The sequence below is a fragment of the Cucurbita maxima genome, unplaced genomic scaffold (assembly GCF_002738345.1).
Source record: "Cucurbita maxima cultivar Rimu unplaced genomic scaffold, Cmax_1.0 Cma_Scf00008, whole genome shotgun sequence".
Classification (NCBI taxonomy): domain Eukaryota; kingdom Viridiplantae; phylum Streptophyta; class Magnoliopsida; order Cucurbitales; family Cucurbitaceae; genus Cucurbita; species Cucurbita maxima.
This window is the reverse complement of record NW_019272024.1, coordinates 5,034,934-5,056,137: the sequence shown is the minus strand read 5'-3', so window position 1 is coordinate 5,056,137 and position 21,204 is coordinate 5,034,934. Positions and strand designations below refer to the sequence as shown.

The following is a 21,204-nucleotide window of genomic DNA, read 5'->3' as shown; positions in this document are numbered from 1 at the left end:
TCAAGGTATGACCCTTATGAATTCATTGATATGTCTTTTGGTCAAACAAATGCATCTCCAATATTTATAAGTTTGATGAACAAGGTCTTCAAAGAGCGCCCGAACACATTTGTTATTATATTCATAGATGTCATCCTTATCTATTCCGAGGCGTTCAAAGAGTGTTTGGATCGTTTCAAAAGTTCTTTTTTACCTAATTAAAACCAACATTGGATCGTTTCAAACGTTCTTTTTTACCAAATTAAAACCGACAAAGGTTATTTTAGCTACTATAAATGTAGATAAGTGTTATACATCTCCTGCGTAGAAGAAAAATCATGATTCATGAATTATTTGCTAATCTTTATTAATTTTAATTTTTATATTTTGTGTTAATTTCATATTAAGGCAACTTTTAGTTAAGAATTACACAATTTACCTTCCCAACTCACTTTATTCATGTATGACCATTTAGATGCACAGAAAATCACTACTTGTTCATCTCTCAATGATTAAACACAACATCAAAAACTGATCAACTCGAATCAATCTCCTCGCTGCCATATCGAAAATCCCGACACTTCTTGAATGCTTTGCTCCGATCTCTTTTTGATATAATTGCATAAGTTCTAAGAGTCTTCTTCTCATTGTTTTGCCTGCATTGATAAGATTTAGTGAGATTGAAGGCGTAAGGCAAGCAGATAACCAACTGAATGATGAACGAGGTCTGTTACCTGTGAATATAAGAAGGTCCCGAGAACAGCGATTGCAGCTCCGAGAGCATTGACGGGTTGGACAGGTGTGCGGAAGATGATGATTGCAGAAACTATGACCGATATACGTTTCATGGTGTTACCAATGCTGAATGTCAAGGGAGAAATTTCGTCCAGAGACATGTAGGATACTTGGTTATAGAGATGATAGAACACACTTTGAGCTGCTACCCACCTACCATTAACACAAAAACAGTACCCTTTCAAAACCAAAATGAGATATCTTCATATGAAACCATAAAAGATTTGAGCTCTTCAAGGCTCACAACAGTAAACTACACACAGGATTGATGACGGTTGGACTCGAGTTAACATTCAAGTTATCGAGATAGCAGGCGCATAGTTTTAACTGAATCTAAGACATCCCACTGAACACATTTTTTAGCAGAAAATGAAATGCAGAAGTCAAGTTACCAACTCTAACCGTTCAAGCCCACCACTAGCGTATATTGTCTGCTTTGACCGATAACGTATCGCCGTTAGCCTCATGATTTTAAAACACGTCTGTTAGGGAAAGGTTTCCACACCCTTATAAGGAATGTTTCGTTCTCCTCTCCAACCAATGTGGGATCTCACAATCCACTCCCTTGGTGGCCCAACGTCCTAGCTAGTACACCACCCAGTGTCTGGCTCTAATACCATTTGTAATAGTTCAAGGCCACCATTAACAGATATTGTCCACTTTGGCCTGTTACGTATCATCGTCGGTTTTAAAACGCATTTGCTAGGGAGAGGTTTCCACACCCTTGTAAGGAATGTTTCGTTCTCCTCTCCAACCGACGTGGGATCTCACAATCCACCCCCCTTAAGGGTCTAGCGTCCTCGTTGGCATAACGCCCAGTGTTTGGCTCTAATACCATTTGTAACAGCTCAAGCCCACCGCTAGCAGATATTGTCCGCTTTGGCCCGTTACGTATTGTTGTCGGCCTCTCGGTTTTAAATACACATTTGCTAAGGAGAGTTTTCTACACCCTTATAAGGAATGCTTTGTTCTCCTCTCTAACCAACCATGTGATTTGTAAGGTTTGTCGATGCCCATAGATCGTTGAGTTTACGTAAGGTTCATAGGATAACTCTGTTAAATAGGAGAAAATTAAGAGTAAAATCTGCTTACCAAACAAAGTTAGGTCCATTCTGAGAGACAGCAGTTTTCCATCCTGCAGCCCACATCTGCGGTCCTTCGACAGCAATAGCAAATGGGGTAAGAATCAAAAGGGACAGAATAGACAAACAGGCGTAGTAGTTCATCCCGCTAACAGCCTTCCCCTTCATGCCTTTCTTGGAAAATATGTTTCTGAACACAAATGCCAAGTTTGATATCATAGCTCCCATGAATCCTGAAGAGGTCAACACATCCAACAGAGCTCTCAACAATCATATGGAACAAGAATGTTAAGAACATCTTGGGAACATGATAAACGAACCAATTCTCTCAAAAGTAACTACAATCTCGGGTATCCACTTACAAATCGAACTAAATACATGTGATTTAGTGCAGAAGTTCACGAAACGTCATGCAAGAATACTAGCCGATGTTAGAAATCACGACGCTCCACAATGATATAATATTGTCCACTTTGAGCATAAGCTCTCATGGCTTTGCTTTTAGTTTCCCCAAAAGGTCTCGTTCCAATGAAAATGTATTCCTTACTTATAAACCCATGATTAGTCGATGTGAGACTCCTCTCCCAACAATTCTCAATAGTGGACACGGTTGAAGATTGTTGGAAGGGAGTCCCACATTTGGCTAATAGGGAATGATCATGGGTTTATAAGCAAGAAATACATCTCCATTGGTACGAGGCCTTTGGGGAAGTCCAAATCAAAACCATGAGAGCTTATGTTCAAAGTGGATAATATCATACTATTGTGGAGAGTCGTGATCCCTAACAGACACAACATGGAAGTGTAGTGATAGTGATTGAACAAAAGTAAGAGTTGAATTACCAGTCATGTTGAAGTTAAGCTCGGTCACGGCAGCAAGCGCGCAACCGCCAATGATCGGTAGAAGAGAAAGGTAGACAGGAACAGGGAAAGTCTCACCCAACAGGAACCTTGAAACCAATACACTAAATGCAGGCTCACCACTCTTGATGATATGAGTGAATGAGACAGCAACCTTTGACATGCTCACTGTGGCCGCTACATGCCCAATCGTATGGGCCACAGCAACCTATTCAAAATCATCAACATGAACACACAACATTCCAAAACAACAATCAAATACAAGAACAACATGATGATCAGAGTCCAACAAAAACTTCCAAACACAACCCAGAAGAACAGAACTTACAGGGAACAAAGATTTCCAGAACTCAAAATCGGTGTTGGGTGCGTCGGCGATCCTTGTCATCCAAGAGACAAGCATGATGAGAGAGCCAACAGCGAGGGAAAGCGTGGAGGTTAGCCATGGATATGGAAACGCATTCAAAACCTTCTTGTTGTAAATGTTGAACACGACATTCAAACCCCACCAGAGAGCGAAATACAGTCCGATCTTCACTTTCTTCGCCGCCTCTGTTCGCGCTTCGGCTACCGTCAGTTCAACGTTCGACTCAATCGGGTGCGATCGGTCAGCCTCGTAGGCTTTCCTCGTAACCAAATCACTCTTCCGGGTTCTCAGTGGCCCGAAATTAGAAACCGAAGAGATATGAAGGGCATTTTTCATACAGAGAACGAAGCCTTGGGGCTTTAGCGCCGGCAATGGAGGTGGGCAAGAAAACGGCCGGATTGGCGCCGGAGAGCTCCGGCGGTGAACGACGTGAGACCCATTAATGGGTTTTGCAGATTGAGTGAACGAAGAGATCATGATCGGAAAATAAGAACTCTAATCGCTCAAGACTCCTGAAAATTAAAATAATGAAAGAAAATTGATGGTAGAAGGTGGGTAGGTGGGAGAAGGAAGATGAAGAGTTCAAAAAACGGTGCAATATCGTAAAAAAAGTAAGCTAAGGGGAAGTCTAAAAAGGAAGGCACCGATGCAGCAGAGCGTATTTGGTGATCGTTTCAATGAATCTGTACAGTTTTGGGATTGGTAGTGAAGATTTTTTTAATATAATAAGAACATGGAAGGTATTGAGAATTCAAATGAAAATTTTCAAAGGATATTCTAAAAAATTAAGGTGGGTGGCGGCTTTGATCCATTTCAAATATAACATTTTTTCTGGAATTAGGTGATACACAAAATCAAATCAAATTATATACTGTTTTTTTTTTCTTTCTTTAGCTTTTGAAATTGAAATTGTTTATAAACTTTCGTGTACGTTTAATCCATAATCAAAATATAACTTTGGAGGAAAAAAAAAATTCAATCCAAAACAAAAGTTATTTAATTTAAAAATTTATCCTCCCAACCAACTTAGTTTTAAAGTTTTTTATTTATTCAAACCCAAACCAAATAAGTTACAATCCAATTAAGCTTTATGAGTAGGATTGGGTTCACATGAACCCTCCTAAAATGAGGTTGGTTTACAAGTACAACTTTTGTAGTTTCATGGCAAACATACCTTTCATGCTTGTTTGAGTCAAACAAACTAAATAAGGTTAATGAACAACCTACGGATCGGTAAACTACGGGAAGATTCGTCCTGAATATTCACAATCTTCTTCTCTTCGTTTATTGCTCGGACGACAAAATGGAAAAAAAAAGTTGAACATTAGGTTGTCACATCTTTTTTTTCTATGAGTACGAGTTTCATAGAAGAAAATTCTTTCACTAAGTTTGAAATTTATTTATTCCTTAAAATTTATTTAATAATCCATCCTCTATACTAATCCAACTTAATTTCAATTAACTCTAAATTTTTTTTGAGTTGGTTCCTATTAAATTATAAATTAAATTTAGAAAATGAAACCAAAATAAAAATTTGATAAAATTTGTAAAAATAGGAAAAAAAAGAGAATATATATAAAATGAGATTAACCTATTTTCAAATTTATTCATTCTCAATTGGATTTAGGATAAATTTCATTTTCCATTTTTTACTATAATGGTAAAAAAATTATTTTTTTTTATAAAATTAATTAAATAAACTACTATCAATTTCCATTTAAAATAAATAATAAAAGTATTTTTTAATTTTTTAAATGTTTAAAAATATTATATCTTAAAATAAAATACGGCCAAGCAAATGACAGGTCAATATTATTTTTATATTTAATTATCAATTATTTTTTAAATACAAATATGGAATGTAACTCTTTTAAAATTTGTTATTAAACTAAAAGTTCCTAAAATTTAAAATTTATATTTAATATGTTAATGAATATGGATTTACTAAATATAAAATTAATTTTTTAATAATTTTAAATTTCAATTAAAAATTTAGAGAATTATATTTTTAAAAGTTTAAACTATGATTAATAATGTTTAATTTAACGTAGAACTCTCACTTTAATTTCTCAAAAACTCTTAGAACCTATTTTATTTAAATATTGTGATCTTCGAAAATGAGACTATTGGTTGATGTGTTTGGATATGCCCTCAACTCCGTCTCCTTTCAAATCAAACTCAATATTAGAGTCTAATTTTTCAATAAATAAAGACTATTCATTCAGAGAGAAAAAAGAAAAAACACCCGTTGATAAAAGAGCGTGATTATATTTAATATTCACTTTGGTTTAATTAATATTTCTTTTAAATTGATTAAGTTCATAAACAACTCTGATCATTTTTTAAAAAAACAACATATAGCTAAATTTTCATAAACAACCTCTGATCATTTTTTAAAAAAACAACATATAGCTAAATTTTATAAAAACGCCCACCGTGGGGCTCGAACCCACGACCACAAGGTTAAGAGCCTTGCGCTCTACCAACTGAGCTAGACGGGCTTTGCTAAAGATCTAGGTATGTATATATATTTAATTAATAAAAAAATTTCTCTTTTCCTTACAAGAAATGCTTTGTTTCCTCTCCAACCGATTGTAGGATCTCACATATTTATACTATTTTTATTTTTCAGATGAGCCCTAAACAGAGCAATTGAGGTGAGGTCGTGCACGAGCTGCAGGGTTTTAGGGGTCGACATAGATTGATGTCTACGTTTCCAAGATTTTATGATTTATCTTAACCCAATACTTTGTATTTGTCAATTATTTTGCAAACTCTATTAGGGAGTACTTGAAATGTTTAGTTGTATTTATTCGATTTAAATTAAATGTACTTTTGTGGCTCAAACCTATCGAGAAATCATGTTAAGTTAAGTTAACCTAAAAGGTCTACAGTAGATAATGTTGAGTACCTTATTTTGATAACACTATTAATATGACCTATTTTGTAATTGTCACAAATGATTTTGATCTAAATTGTTGATGCAAAGACATGTAAGTAGATGTATGTTATACAATGAGTTTGTAGAAAATTGAACCATGAAATATTTAGTCTCTTTTTATAATTTCGTTAATTGAGAATAACATTTTAGAATGATCATATGCAATTCATTCAAGCAGTGTGAAAGTGTAAAAATTGTGAAAGTCCTGTTTCTAACTGTTAGACGAACACGACTTTTCACAATTGTATGATATTGTCCACTTAGAGCATAATCTCTTATGGCTTTGCTTTGGACTTCCCCAAAAAGCTTCAGCCCAATGGAGTTAGTATTCCTCACTTATAAACCCATTATCATTCCCTAAATTAGCCGATGTGGGACTTTCATCATCCAACACCGAATCTCCTTCATAAAGGTTTCCTTACTAATATTCGAAATAAAATTTTATTGTTGATATTCGAACATAAAAATCAAATGACATATAATCAGTTTATAAGTCACTTGGAATTAAGATTAAATTACCTATCATCCTCTTATAAAATATTAATATTTCAAATAACAAATTTATAGGGAGAGATTAACTATTATAGTCATGCATACAAACTTATTATAGTTTCCTCACTCTTATCTCTACCGAATCATTTGGGTCAAATCATTTGTAACAATTATAAATTATAGTCGATCATATCAATAGTGCTATTAGGATAGAACCATGCACACCATAATAATGCAAACCAATCATAAAATAAAACCACTAACCATCAAATTAGAACATAAAATCACAAAACAAGAGCCATTGAAGTAGCAAACACTCCAATCAACCCCAAGAAGGTGACGATAGGCGAAGTAGAAGACGTCGCACCATTAGCTGGTGGCTCTTCTGAGATCGGAGACGGGGTCGGGTTCATCTCGACCGACGCTTCAGGAGGCTTAGAAGAGCCTTCAACGGTGTCGGGAGCCGGGGGTGGAGAAGAGTATTGCTTGGTTCTATCAGCCAACACAATAACCACCAACTTCTCATTCTTAAGGCAATTGTCTTTGATACCACTTATGAAGTAATGAGGGCCAGATTTTTCAAACTTGATGACGGTGTGGCCATCAGAAAAGTGCTTAATGGGTGACTCCGTGTGGCAATTGTTGTAGTCGTCTTGGTTCACTAATAGCACTGAATCTTGGCCACCTTGGTAATTGAACACTGCACCATAACACAGTTTATAAAAATGGTCTAAACCAAACAAAAACAACACATTAATTACCTAAGGAGTCTCCAATTTGGAATCTTCGTGATTCAGCCCATTGGTTAAAGCTGTGAGCATTAGGAACTTCCCACAAACCCTTTGATCCGCCCACTTGAAACTCAACTCCATGAACCACCCTTTGAACCAATAGCAATAATCCAATCAATTTCAGTGCAAAATGGCCAAAATTGTTGTTGTGAGCCATTTGATATGCAAAAAGGAAGCAAACCAAGAAGTTTGAAAAGGTAAGGGAAGCCCAAAACCAGGTTTTTATAGGCAAAGTTTTGAGGTTTTTGTTTATTCTCTTTTGCTTTGGCTGCAAATCAAGCATATACTTTTGCCCTTTTAAACTTTGGGTTGTAGGATTATGCTTTCCCTTCAATCTATTTCCAAGAATATTCATGTCTTCTCCTTTGGGTTAAGGCTGCAAGAGTCGATTATTCTCGATTATGTTTCTAAGTCAATACATTTTATGTCATTGGTAAAGTAAATTTGGAACGTTTATTTAAGTGCTTAAAATAAATCGGAAGAAGTTTCGTATGTTTTAAGATTGAGAGAAATATAAAGTATGAAAAGATAGATCGTTAGGAAGAAAAGACGGATAAATTGAACAACTTTCATGCTTTTGATCATAAATATGTAAATTTTCATAATATTTGGTGATGGAGGTTTTTACTATTATAATTGTTATACACTTATTAATAAGATGGTTTATACGTTGTGCTTTTAAGTCTATTGTTGATATATATGTTCGGTGGCATAGATTCTATGTACTTCGCATTTATGTCTCTCTTAAAAACGTGACAATGATCAAAGTGTTTAAATTTGCATGTTATAGTCATTCAAGTAGTCTGGGTGAGTGTATTTTATGGAGTGATTTGAGTCACAAGCTTAGAAGTGAGTTTTATCACTCTAGATCATGATCATCAAAATAATCAATTCCAAAACTTCCTATTGGGTTAATTCTTTATTGTTTTTTAGTTTAGTTTTTTTTTTTTTTTTTTTTAATTTAGATATAAAAGCTTTGTTTTTCAACACGGGTGTAAGATCGAAGTCTCAAGAGTTTCATAACACGGAATCTAATACAACTTTGTATCCAAATACAAGTTCATGGTTGATAAGAATCACGGTGATTCAAGAAGATTCAACAAACATTCATTCTTCATCTACAAAATTGGATCGGCTGTTCAACCATCATTTGTAGAATTGAATATTTTCACGGTTGAAGTTGGAAAACATTAAAAATGTTTGAACCTACACAAGTGAAGCCTAATAGATTTCAGGTTTATTTCTTTAGTCACTCAAACATATCAACCTTCATTGAAAGATTTTATTGTTTTTTTGTTTTCATTTTGCAATGGTCAATTGGTCAAAATTGACTTCGTCATTTGTGGAGATTAAAGGGGATCGGGATTGAATCCCGACCACAAACGTCTTTTGTCGGGAGACTATAAATACCCACAATATGTTATATAAAAATCAGATTCGTTGATGAATGTAATTCAGATCTCAAATCGAGACGTTTCCCTTAGAAATCCGAGCATCATATTTGCCATTTCTAATTTTTAAGCAATTCTTGTGGTAGAATTGCACCCGAGCCATTCAATCAAGCCTTGATCAAGTTAGATTGTGGAGTGACTCAATTTAGAACAAGGTTCCAAATCTTGCTTCTAGATCTTCGATCGTAAAAGGTAATCTAATTCTAGCCTTATCTCTTGGTTGATCCAAATTTCGCATGAGGAGGTATTAATTACTCTGATTCAAGGGTTCTTGCTAAAATAAAAGCTTGGATCGTTGGGCTGAGGATTAGGGTTGCCTTATCAATTTGGTATCAGAGTCTAGACTTACATCTTTGTGACCGACTCTAGAATTGATTTTATCTTTCATTTTTGCTCTTGTTTATCTTTTCTTTAAATTTGTACATCTATTTTCTTGCTGTCATTTCAGCCATTATTCATAACTTTTCACTTTTTTCTCATTTTCTTCCTAAAGATCATGTTGAGATCTTGAAAAAAAAAAAATCTTATCATATTTGTTCTTACGATTGTGATTATAAACGATATTTATCATTTTTTTAAGATCATTTGCATGTTTATTTTAAGATCAAATAAACTTTGATTCACATCTTTTTCTTCATCCATCTAAATCTAGAATCATTGTGTTTGATATATTTTTTTTTCTTTTCCTTATAATCCACGCTTGAAGAAAACTTCTAAATTTCCTAAATGCTGTAAAAATGAGAGTTAGATTGTTCTTAAAATCTTCACGTCCTTTCTTTTTGGAATTTTTTTTTCCAGTGTGCAATTATATCCAAAAATATCTTCGTGTCCCTTATTTTTTTTTGTTCACGTCTTGTTTTATTTTGTTGTTATTTCATAATTAACTTATCTTGATTGCCTTGAATAGTTTGCTATATCAGAATTGCTTTACCGATATATTAGCCTACCTTGATCATAATTTAGTCACTTTCCCAAACAACCTACCTTTGTGTGCATGAACACTGAGTGTCCCTAAGTGTAAAATCAGTGAGTTGAGTGCGTGAGGTCCTAAACATATTCCACTATTGTTTGTACAATCATGAACCAAGATGGAGGAAATGGAGAGGAGATCAATGAAGCTAGGTGGAGAGAAGCACAGATCGAAACAATTACTCGTTTGAATCAAGTTATTAGTACATTGACAGACCGGATGGAGCGAATTGAAATAGTCTTAGGTAATCTTCAAGGGAGGGAAGTACTCTTGAATGAAGGAGTTGAAAATGAAGAAGATGACAATGTCACTCTTTTAGCGGGACATAGTCCTAGGGAAGGGAGAGATGTCGATCGAGGGAGAGGAAGAGTCTGAAGAAGGGGTAGAGAAATTTTAGTACCAAAAAGAATTGAGAGGGAGTACTAGTATGAGAGAGAAAAAGAAAAAGAAGTCGGGGGAGTAAAGCTAAAAATTCCAACTTTCTATGGGAAATCTGATCCAGAGGAGTATTTGCAATATGAGAGCAAAATTGAGCATGTCTTCGATTGCAACAATTTCAGTGACGAAAGAAAGTTGAAGCTTGCTGTGGCTGAATTGTGTGATTACGCCATTATATGGTGGACATCTTTGAAATCAGAGTGGAGGAGAAATTATGAAGAACCAATTAAAACATGAGAGGAATTAAAGACATTAATGAGAAAAAGGTACATTCCTAAGCATTATTCTCGAGTACTAAAGCAAAAACTCTATACTTTACAACAGGGATCCAAAAGTGTTGAAGAATATTATAAAGAAATGGAGACCCTTATGAATAGAGCATGTATTGATGAAGATGAGGAAGATACAATGGCTAGATTTCTTGGTGGGTTAAACCGACAACTTGCTCATCAAGTGGATAGGCAAGCGTACTTTGATATGCAAGAATTGTTACACCTTGCTGTCAAAATTGAAGGGCAACTAGCTTGGGAGAAGGAGAACTCCAAGAGGTATGATATTTCAAAGTCTACTACTTTCAACACTTAGAAAAAGAATGCAAATATTGAAAAGATAGATTTCAAAGTTGGAGGCAAGTATGATCTTGACAAAAAGAACAAAGCTGAGACCTCCAAGGGTAAAGAGAAAGCGGAGGAATATAAGGAGATTCGAGAAAGAAATAGAGACATCAAATGTTGGAAATGTCAAGGAATTGGTCATCTTAGTCGTGATTGTCCTAACAAGAGAGTCATGATCATCAAGAATGGACAAGTTGTCACAGATAGTGAGGAAAGTGACCATGATGAGGTAGTTGAAGAGGAAATCCAAGAACATTAGGAGGAACTAGAAGATGGGAGTCGTTTGGTACTTGTAACCAGAAGACTTCTTAAAACTCAAGTTACAGAGAATAATATTGATGATCAAAGAGACAACCTATTTCACACAAGGTGTTTAGTTAAGGGGACTTCTTGTAGTCTTGTAATTGATAGTGGAAGCTGCACCAATGTCGTAAGTACAATGCATATCAAAAGGTTGCTAATTCCAACCCAACACCATCCTAAACCTTACAAGCTTCAATGGCTCAATGACAGTGGAACAATGAAGGTAACTTCTCAAGCTTTAATATCTTTTACTTTAGGAAAATATAAAGATGAAGTTCTTTGTGACGTTTTACCAATGCATGTTGGAGGCATATTGCTTGGCCGACTATGACAATTTGACAGGAGGGTTATGTATGATGGCTATTTGAATCGGTATTCTTTTGTAAAAGATGGTAGAAAAATCACTCTTGTGCCTTTGAGTTCTGCAAATGTATTTGCTTATCAATTAAAGTTGGAAAAAAAAAAAAAAAGAGTTTGAGGAAAAAGAGTTGAGTGAAAAAATAGAGAAAAGTCAACGAGAAAACCATAGTGAAAAAAAAGAATGAAATTGGAGAAAAAGGAAAGAATGTGAGTTGTTTGGCTAGAGTTGGAGAGGTTAGAAGGGCAATGTTCTCACAAAAAACCATCTTTGTACTTGTGTACAAGGAAGGATGTTTGGTCTCTAACGATGATAATTTGTCTTTGCCTAGTATGTTTCAATCTCTTTTACAGGAATTTGATGACGTATTCCAAGATGAAGTCCCTAAAGGACTACCTTCAATTAGAGGTATTGAACATAAAATAGACTTCATTCCAGGGGCGATAATTCCTAATAAGCCAGCTTATAGAGCCAACCCAACTGAGACTAAAGAAATTCGAAGGCAAGTAGAGAAGCTTATGGAGAAGGGCTATATACGAGAGAGTTTGAGTCATGTTCTGTACCAATCTTATTGGTGCCGAAGAAAGATCGAACGTGGCCCATGTGTGTGGATTGTAGAGCCATCAACAAAATCACGGTAAAGTATCGACATCCTATTCCTAGGCTAGACGATATGCTTGATGAATTGCATGGTTCATGTTTATTTACAAAGATTGACTTGAAATCTGGATATCATCAAATTAGAATGCATGTAGGAGACGAATGGAAAATCGCGTTCAAAACTAAGTTTGAATTGTATGAATGGCTTGTTATGCCTTTTGGGTTAACTAATGCTCCTAGTACATTTATGCTCTTAATGAATCATGTTTTGAGAGAATATTTAGGAAAACATGTTGTTGTGTATTTTGATGATATTTTAATTTATTCAAAGACCTTCCATGAGCATGTGGAGCATGTTAAGTTAGTTTTGATTACACTTAGAAAAGAGAAACTTTATGCTAATTTTAATAAGTGTATTTTTTGCATGAAAAAAGTTAACTTTCTTGGCTTCATAGTTGGTAAAAATGGAGTAGAAGTAGATGAAGAGAAAGTTAAAGCAATCAGGGATTGACCAACATCACAAAATGCAAGTGACGTTCGTAGTTTTCATGGGTTAGCTAGCTTCTATCGGAGATTTATAAAAGATTTTAGCACCATAGCTGCACCATTAAATGACTTGGTGAAAAAGAATGCTGTTTTTAAATGGAGAGATATGCAAGAGAATGCATTTAATGAGCTTAAGAATAAATTAACCAATGCACCATTACTTGTCTTGCCTAACATTGATAAAACTTTTGAAATTGAGTGTGATGCAAGTGGTTTGGGCATAGGTGCTGTTTTGATGCAAGACGGCAAACCCGTAATGTATTTTAGTGAAAAACTAAATGGGGCAGCATTGAACTATCCTACCTATGATAAAGAATTGTTTGCTTTAGTTCGCACATTGTAGGTGTGGCAACATTACTTATGGCTTAGAGAATTTGTGATCCACTCTGATCATGAAAGCTTGAAGTATCTTAAGGGTCAAAGCAAACTGAACCGTAGGCATGCAAAGTGGGTGGAATTTATTGAAACATTTCCGTATGTCATCAAAAATAAGCAAGGTAAGGATAATGTGGTAGCTGATGCATTATCTAGAAGGTACAATCTTTTTACTTCTCTCAATGCAAAAATTCTTGGATTTGAGCATATTAAAGAATTATATCGAGATGACCACGACTTTGGAATTATTTATGCATCTTGTCTTACAAAAACAGTTGTAGATGATTATTATGTGTTTCATGAAATCTTATTTAAGAAAAGTAAGTTTTGAATTCCTAAATGCTCTATCCGAGATTTGCTTGTTAAAGAAGCACATGGTGGTGGCTTAATGAGACATTTTGGGATTATAAAAACTTATAATATGTTGCATGAACACTTCTTTTGGCCGAAAATAAAGCATATGTTCATAAATTTTGTAGTCAATGCTTTAAATGCAAAGAAGCTAAATCTAGGTCACAACCAAATGGATTGTACACTCCTTTGAATGTACCTAATGAACCTTGGACTAATATAGCTATGGATTTTGTTCTTGGTTGACCGCACACTAAAAAAGGGTAAAGATAGTATTTTTGTTGTGGTAGACATATTTAGTAAGATGGCTCATTTTATTGCATGTAACAAGACGGACGTTGCAAAACATGTTGCTGGCTTATTTTTTAGGGAAGTAGTAAAATTACATGGAATCCCTAGAATAATTGTTAGTGATAGGGATGCTAAATTTCTAAGTCACTTTTCGAAAGTATTATGGGGTAAATTGGGTACTAAATTGGTGTTTTCAACTACATGTCATCCTTAGACGGATGGACAAACTGTAGAATAATTGTTAGTGATAGGGATGCTAAATTTCTAAGTCACTTTTGGAAAGTATTGTGGGGTAAATTGAGTACCAAATTGTTGTTTTCAACTACATGTCATTCTCAGACCGATGGACAAACTGAGGTGGTTAATAAAACATTAGGAGCATTGCTTGGGCTATTATTTGCATATAATAGAGCAATTCATAGTACAACTCATTGTTCTCTTTTTGAAATTGCTTATGGATTTAATCCCTATTCCTTCTAATATGTTTGTGAGTAACGCTGAGACCCAAAATTTCAAAGTTGCTTCAAGGATTAACAAAAAATCACGGTGTTCCAAATGTTCCAACTGGACAGGGTTTGACCTTCACAAACCCTACACAAGTGAAGCCTAATAGATTTCAAGTTTATTTCTTTAGCCACTCAAACATATAACATTTGTTGGAAAATTTTATTGTTTTTTTGTTTTCATTTTGCAATGGTCAATTGGTCAAAATTGACTTCGTCATTTGTGGAGATTAAAGGGGATCAGGATTGTATCCCGACCACAAACGTCTTTTGTCGGGAGACTATAAATACCCACAATATGTTATGTAAAAATCAGATTCGTTGATGAAACTGGACAGGGTTTGACCTTCACAAACCCTACACAAGTGAAGCCTAATAGATTTCAAGTTTATTTCTTTAGCCACTCAAACATATAACATTTGTTGGAAAATTTTATTGTTTTTTTGTTTTCATTTTGCAATGGTCAATTGGTCAAAATTGACTTCGTCATTTGTGGAGATTAAAGGGGATCGGGATTGTATCCCGACCACAAACGTCTTTTGTCGGGAGACTATAAATACCCACAATATGTTATGTAAAAATCAGATTCGTTGATGAATGTAATTCAGATCTCAAATTGAAACGTTTCCCTTAGAAATCCGAACATCATATTTGCCATTTCTAAGTTTCAAGCAATTCTTGTGGTAGAATTGCACCTGAGCCATTCAATCAAGCCTAGATCAAGTTAGATTGTAGAGTGACTCAATTTAGAATAAGGTTCCAAATCTTGCTTCTAGATCTTCGATCGTAAGAGAGGTAATCTAATTCTAGCCTTATCTCTTGGTTGATCCAAATTTCGCATTAGGAGGTGTTAATTACTTTGATTCAAAGAGTTCTTGCTAAAATAAAAGTTTTGATCGTTGGGCTGAGGATTAAAGTTGCCTTATCAATGGTGGTCGTGGTCGTTATTTATTTATATTATTGTTTTTGGGGAAAACTTGGAATTATTTCCACCGTGGAAAGTGTGTATAATGAGAGGCGTAAAACATAGATTAATGTCCCTTTAGAATTGCTTTGTTGTGAAGAAAGATAAAAAGTCAACATATCTCCCACCAATTGATTATTATTCCCTCAAACCATATAAGGAAACAAAATGACAAACTTAGAAACTCCAACTTATCACATCAAATATTAATGTAATGTTCCTACTTTACTCTCTATATAGAAACTCCAATGATTTGTTGACTCGTGTGTTAGCAAAATTTGATGCGAAGAAAAACACGAATGGTTATATCATAGCTCGTGCAACCAATATGCATACAAAGTGTGTTGGCTAAAGCTCGATATTTAGCCTCAATAGGAGATCATGACATAGTCAATTGGTTCAGCGCAAGAGATGAGATACGAGCTAAGGAGAATGACAAACCTTGTCATAGAACATGAAGAGATAAATTGCCTAACTTAAATAAACCCCACCCCTCGAACAAAGTACGCCTCCCCTTAATCGAGGCTCGACTCCTTTTCTTTTGGAGTCCTTTGTTCGACATTTGAAGATTTACCAATCTATTGACCATGGCTAAGTTTAGGGCATGACTCTTGATACCATAATGGTATGATGTTGTCCACTTTGAGCATAAACTCTCATGACTTTGCTGTGAGCTTCCCAAAAAGTCTCAAACCAATGGAGATGGTATTATTTAATTATAAACCCATGATCATTTCCCTAAATTAGCCGGACGTGGGATTTTCATCATCAAACATTAGGATTTCACAACTCACACCTTTAATGCAGATAAAAAACCCAAAGAACTAGAGAGAAAACATAAGAAAAATATTGGAGAGAGGTTTATGTCAATGACTTCAAGTAAAAACATACAAATAATACAGAAAGGAAAGTCTCAGAGCACCGTCTAAAATATAAACCTCTAACCCCAATATCTTTTCTTACGTTTTCTCGAATAATTAATAAACGGGAAATAAAAACTTATCATTGTTAATTACATGTTACCATTCTTAAAACTTCATCATTATTATATTAAATAAAAACTCTTTTTTATTATTTTTATTTTGGATGAAGCAGTGTTTTGTTCTGTTGTGAGGCCCAACCCATGAGCCCAAAGCAGAGTGGTCAAAGTCAACAACTCTGGTCGAGTTCAACTGGGACTGAGTCAACGACAGCGTGGAATATGGGGGCTACCATTGTCGTGGGCTCCACGCTCTCTCTGTCTTTTCTTCTGCATTCCAATATTTAAATATCTAATTTGATTTAATTTATTTTGTTTTTTCCCTTAAAAAAAAAAAAAAAAAAAAAAAAAAGAAAAACAGTCAGGCGAAGGATTTGGGAGGTTAAATTTGTTAGAGGAAGGGAATGGTGTGGGGTTTGAGCGAAAAACATGAAGGGTTTGATTTGACAGAGTAAGACAAAATGAGGAAGAGGGTTCGTTCCTCTCCATTTTCAACCATTCCCCCAACTTCCATTTCTTCGTATCCATTAATTTGTTCATTCCATTTTTCTTCGCCCCTTTTTCCTCTTCTTCCTCTCTGTATTTATTTTTGGGTTCTTAATCTGCTTATTTGGAGCTGGATCTGCTACCCAGCCCTCACACCCCCCGCCCCCACGGACCCCTCTTCTCATCCTCTTCTCTTCTGGGTCTTCCTTCTTTCCCCTTCTCCCTCGATTCCCTTTTTCTGTTCTTTTCTTTGCTCTTCTGGGGTCTCATCATCTCTGGGGGTCAGCGGATTTCTTGCTTTCTAATCGCTCTTCTTTCTAATCATCTCTGGGTTGTGATTCTGGTGTCTTGAGGGAATGTGGAGGGACGCTGGAGCTCCTGCTGATTCTTTCTATGAGGTTCGCCCTGAGTGCACCGATGTTCCCAAAACCCGCTTCAAGATCAGGGTCTGTTTCCTTTTCCTCTTCTTTATCTTCAATTCTAGGATCATAGTTTTCATGGACACTCTAAACTTGCCTTTTGATGATGCAGGCTGGGAAGACCTTGAGTGTTAGAAAATGGCAAGGAGCATTCAATCCCGAAGGCCAACTGGACATTGCGAAGACTCTAAATCGCATTCATCGTGGGGTACGTTCAATTTCATTGTTCAATTCTGTTTTTTAGTTCTTGCTCAACTTTATCTTCTAATAGTTTGTTCTTTGGGAAGGTTTAGAATATTCAAGAAACTATGCGATCGAGATAGCAATAATCAAAGGTCCAACGATAATGTTCTTGTTTTTCAAAATTTGCATCTAATACAGGGGATCCATCCTTCAATCAGAGGAGAAGTGTGGGAGTTTCTTCTTGGTTGTTATGATCCTACCAGCACCTATGAGGAAAGAGAAGAGATTCGCCAGCGTCGAAGGTAGTCCTATTTAATTCTCCTACATTACTGCATTGATTTAAATCTAATTCGATGCACTATGAGCGAAGCCACTCTGATAATCTGCATAGTTCAAACCGTTCGAACTAACCGTTCTCTATAGTTTCCTATAACCGAGAGTTATAGGCAAATGCTTGTAATAAAGTAATCATGAAATCCTAACCAATATACCTTGCAGCTTGTACCATTTGTTGACCATAGTTCATGAACGTAGTGGGAACATGTTGTTTTCTTGTCAATTATTTAAGAATTTCTAGTAAATCGTAGCAAGACTTCTCTAAATTACACGAATGGTTAGATGTGAGCTTTTGTACTTGCAGGATACAGTATGCCACGTTTAAGGAAGACTGTCGACAGATGTTTCCTGTCGTTGGAAGTGGTAGATACATCACAGCTCCTGTAATCACAGAGGATGGTACGCCTATTCATGATCCGCTTGTACTTTTGGAAACAAATCCAGGGAGTGGTCCGCTTATACCCCAAGATACTGCCGTTGCTGTTGCCAATGCTGTTTCCGATGCTGTTACCGATGCTGTTTCCGATGCTGTTTCCGACGCTGTTTCCGATGCTGATGCTGTTGCCAATCCTGATGCTGTTGCTGTTGCCAATCCTGATGCTGTTGCCAACGCTGATGCCGATGCCAATGCTATTGCCGATGCTGTTGCTGCTGTTGCCGATGCTGTTGCTGCTGTTGCCGATGCTGTTGCCAATGCTGATGCTGATGCTGATGCTGATGCTGATGCTGATGCTGATGCTGATGCCGATGCTGACGCTGATGCTGAAGCTGATGCCGATGCTGACGCTGATGCTGAAGCTGATGCTGATGCTGATGCTGTTGTCGATGAGGTTGCCGATGCCGATGCTGTTGCCGATGCCGATGCTGTTGCCGATACTGATGTTGTTGCTGTTGCTGATGCCGTTGCCGATGCTGTTGCTGTTGCCGATGCCGATGCCGATGCTGTTGCCGAGGCCGATGCCGATGTCGATGCCGATGCCGATGCCGATGCCAATGCCGATGCTGTTGCTGAGGCTGATGCCGATGCCGATGCCGATGCCAATGCCAATGCCAATGCTGATGCCAATGCTGATGCCGATGCCAATGCCAATGCCAATGCTGATGCTGATCCGAATGTTCCACAATCAAATTCACAATCAAATTCTTCTAATAGTATGGATCCTGTGACCGATCCAAAAATAATTCAGTGGATGCTTACTTTACATCAGATAGGTTAGTAGAAGCTTTCATTGCATACATTCACAGATTGGTCAAATTTCATCACTTCTAATACTTCTTTGCTTCATCTACTTCAAGTAGTGGTCTTGTTGTGACATAACTCAGTTGGTAGTTAAGCTGATCAGTATTTAAATGTTCATTCCAGGTCTTGATGTGGTTCGGACTGACAGAACATTGGTGTTCTATGAAAAGCAAGAAAACTTGTCGAAACTTTGGGATATTCTTGCTGTTTATGCTTGGATCGATAAAGATGTTGGCTACTGTCAAGGTGCGTAATTTCATTAAAGCCTTTCTCTTCTGAAAAACGAGATAGGTTTTCTAGATTATCGATTGACGACTCTGCCATGGAATTATCCATTTCTTTGGAGAAAGTACATGTTTCAAACCTGACTTTATGAATATTTTTGAGTAGGAATGAGTGATCTTTGTTCCCCCATGATAATGCTTCTCGAGGATGAAGGCGATGCGTTTTGGTGCTTTGAACGTTTGATGCGCAGATTGGTACTAACCTTTCTTCATCAATCGATCAAGTTCTTTGTTAGCTTGTTTTACGTAGATAGTCTTAAATATATTTGCATTTTTATTTGCATTTTAGATTCTCATGAAGTATTATTTTTGAAATTATAAAGCGAGGGAACTTCCGATGCACGGATAGCTCTGTTGGTGTGGAGACTCAACTCAGTAATCTGGCTGCTATCACGCAAGTGATTGATCCAAAGCTTCATCAACACTTGGGTATTGCTCATGGACTTATATTATTACAATTTGAGCTGAATATGTAACAATTGAATGTGTGGTTTCTATGAACACAGAGACACTTGGTGGTGGAGATTATCTTTTCGCTTTCAGGATGCTTATGGTTTTGTTTCGTCGAGAGTTTTCGTTTTGCGATTCTTTGTATCTCTGGGAGGTACTTTTCTATATCTGTATTGATGATGCTATGTTGGGTGAAGATGGCATCAAAAATGGCATAATATTTGACACTTTTGGTGTTGCTGCAACAGATGATGTGGGCACTGGAATATGATCCTGATCAGTTCACAGTGTATGAAGAACCTGATGTATGCAGTGATAAAGGCGATGGATCGAAAGGAAAAGCAAAAGCGATACGTCAATGCGGGAAATATGAGAGGGAGAACTTGAAAGCAAAGAACTCGCAAGCTCCTCTTCCAATCTCTGTTTTCCTTGTTGCTAGTGTGTTGAAAGATAAGAGCACAAAGCTGCTTACAGAAGCTCGGGGTCTCGACGATGTTGTGAAGGTTCGAGATTTGTCGTATTTGCTGTAAGCATTCCAGTTGAATCGATTGATGGTTTCTTATTGTCTCGTTTTGTTGTGTGATAGATATTGAACGACATGACTGGAAATCTGGATGCCAAGAAAGCATGCACTGGAGCAATGAAGCTTCACAAGAAATATCTAAAGAAGGTAACGACTGTCTGTTGTGTTGTGTTGTGTTGTGTTGTTAGAACATTGTTGTTGTTGGTGGTGCAGGCCAAGAAGCCATAGCCATAGAGAAAGCTGAAGCTATGTCTTCTCCGATGATCGAGTTGATCGGGGCAAGAGATTATCGTATACTTGTGGCACGAACAGGTGGGCGGAATTAAGTGGAAGTATCCGAGTTTTCTGACCAGCTCTATACATTCCCACATTTCAAATTTGTTGTATGTAATTCATTTTCTTCTATGATTCTTTGTAACAAATTGATGGATACGGACGTAAATATCATTTGTATACGGGAAATATTCCCACACCAATTCATGAATTTATTATTTATTTTTTAAATCTTTTTTCTTCCGAGTTCAAATTTCAAAATCACCTTAAACTTCTCCAATTCATTTTCATTCTTCTTGTTTCGATTGAATTCTATTTTCATTCTTCATCTACTTTGTTGATATGCTTGAATCTTGAATCCGGTTTTAAATTTGCTTTAAATATCTCTGATGAGCTAATTCATTCTCTGGGTGCACACATGTTTAAACCTTTGATTGCTGCTCGTTATCTTGAGTGCTCAATCTACTTGAAATATAGTGGCCTGGATCAACTCGAAACCACTCTAACTCTTGCACCCTAGTCTTAACTTGGTTTTCTTGTCCATAATTTACGAGGGAGATTATTCCATCGATCGCCTAGAGCATGATATTCATGAACTAAATATTCGTGCACGTTTATTAGGGAGATGATTCTATCAATCATCTAAGGCACCCAAAAATGTAAACTAAACATTCATCAAACTTAACAAGGAGATAACATCCATCAATCACATGAATCACATATTACATTCATCTCAAAATTCATCCTAGTTGCGTTTTAGTACATCTTATATAGCTTATTCATCCAAATTGTAGGCTCTCAAGGAACCTACTTATAAGTTCTCATCGCATCCTAGTATGTACTATAGGCTTTTCTTCGAGCTCTAAGAAGTTCATGCCTAATTTCACAACTAGTTGAGCTTCTGAGTAAGTCTTGAAGTTTTGAGCGATTCTCTTAAATGTCGTAGTCCTTCTTGGAGT

The 21,204-nt window shown here is 36.3% G+C and overlaps 3 protein-coding genes and 1 non-coding gene across 5 annotated transcripts; 1 reads left to right on the top strand and 3 right to left on the bottom strand.

The window, feature by feature from the left end:
* Positions 1-412: 412 nt before the first annotated feature.
* On the bottom strand, positions 413-3,861 carry LOC111483284 (glucose-6-phosphate/phosphate translocator 2, chloroplastic-like). Of its 2 annotated transcripts, XM_023129456.1 has the most exons (6): positions 3,715-3,751; positions 3,046-3,617; positions 2,700-2,925; positions 1,867-2,089; positions 714-927; positions 413-635 (listed from the first exon to the last, which is right to left on the bottom strand). In XM_023129456.1, the coding sequence occupies exons 2-6, from the start codon at positions 3,559-3,561 to the stop codon at positions 624-626; spliced, it is 1,191 nt and encodes a 396-aa protein (XP_022985224.1). In that variant the 5' UTR covers positions 3,562-3,617; positions 3,715-3,751; the 3' UTR covers positions 413-623. The 2 variants fall into 2 exon arrangements, with proteins under 2 accessions (XP_022985224.1, XP_022985223.1); XM_023129455.1 differs by having other exon boundaries at positions 3,046-3,861.
* Positions 3,862-5,512: 1,651 nt separating this feature from the next.
* On the bottom strand, positions 5,513-5,585 carry TRNAK-CUU. Its single transcript has one exon. It is a non-coding gene; the product is annotated as a tRNA-Lys (tRNA).
* Positions 5,586-6,651: 1,066 nt separating this feature from the next.
* On the bottom strand, positions 6,652-7,518 carry LOC111483308 (early nodulin-like protein 3). The gene is made up of 2 exons (XM_023129497.1): positions 7,279-7,518; positions 6,652-7,217 (listed from the first exon to the last, which is right to left on the bottom strand). The coding sequence occupies exons 1-2, from the start codon at positions 7,463-7,465 to the stop codon at positions 6,802-6,804; spliced, it is 603 nt and encodes a 200-aa protein (XP_022985265.1). The 5' UTR covers positions 7,466-7,518; the 3' UTR covers positions 6,652-6,801.
* An 8,946-nt stretch (positions 7,519-16,464) lies between these two features.
* LOC111483266 (small G protein signaling modulator 1-like) lies at positions 16,465-20,481 on the top strand. The gene is made up of 11 exons (XM_023129420.1): positions 16,465-16,983; positions 17,069-17,164; positions 17,338-17,441; positions 17,780-18,687; positions 18,839-18,961; positions 19,106-19,194; positions 19,323-19,428; positions 19,506-19,603; positions 19,698-19,952; positions 20,036-20,119; positions 20,186-20,481. Exons 1-11 carry the CDS (start codon positions 16,894-16,896, stop codon positions 20,198-20,200), a joined length of 1,968 nt encoding a protein of 655 aa, XP_022985188.1. The 5' UTR covers positions 16,465-16,893; the 3' UTR covers positions 20,201-20,481.
* The last annotated feature ends 723 nt before the right edge of the window (positions 20,482-21,204 follow it).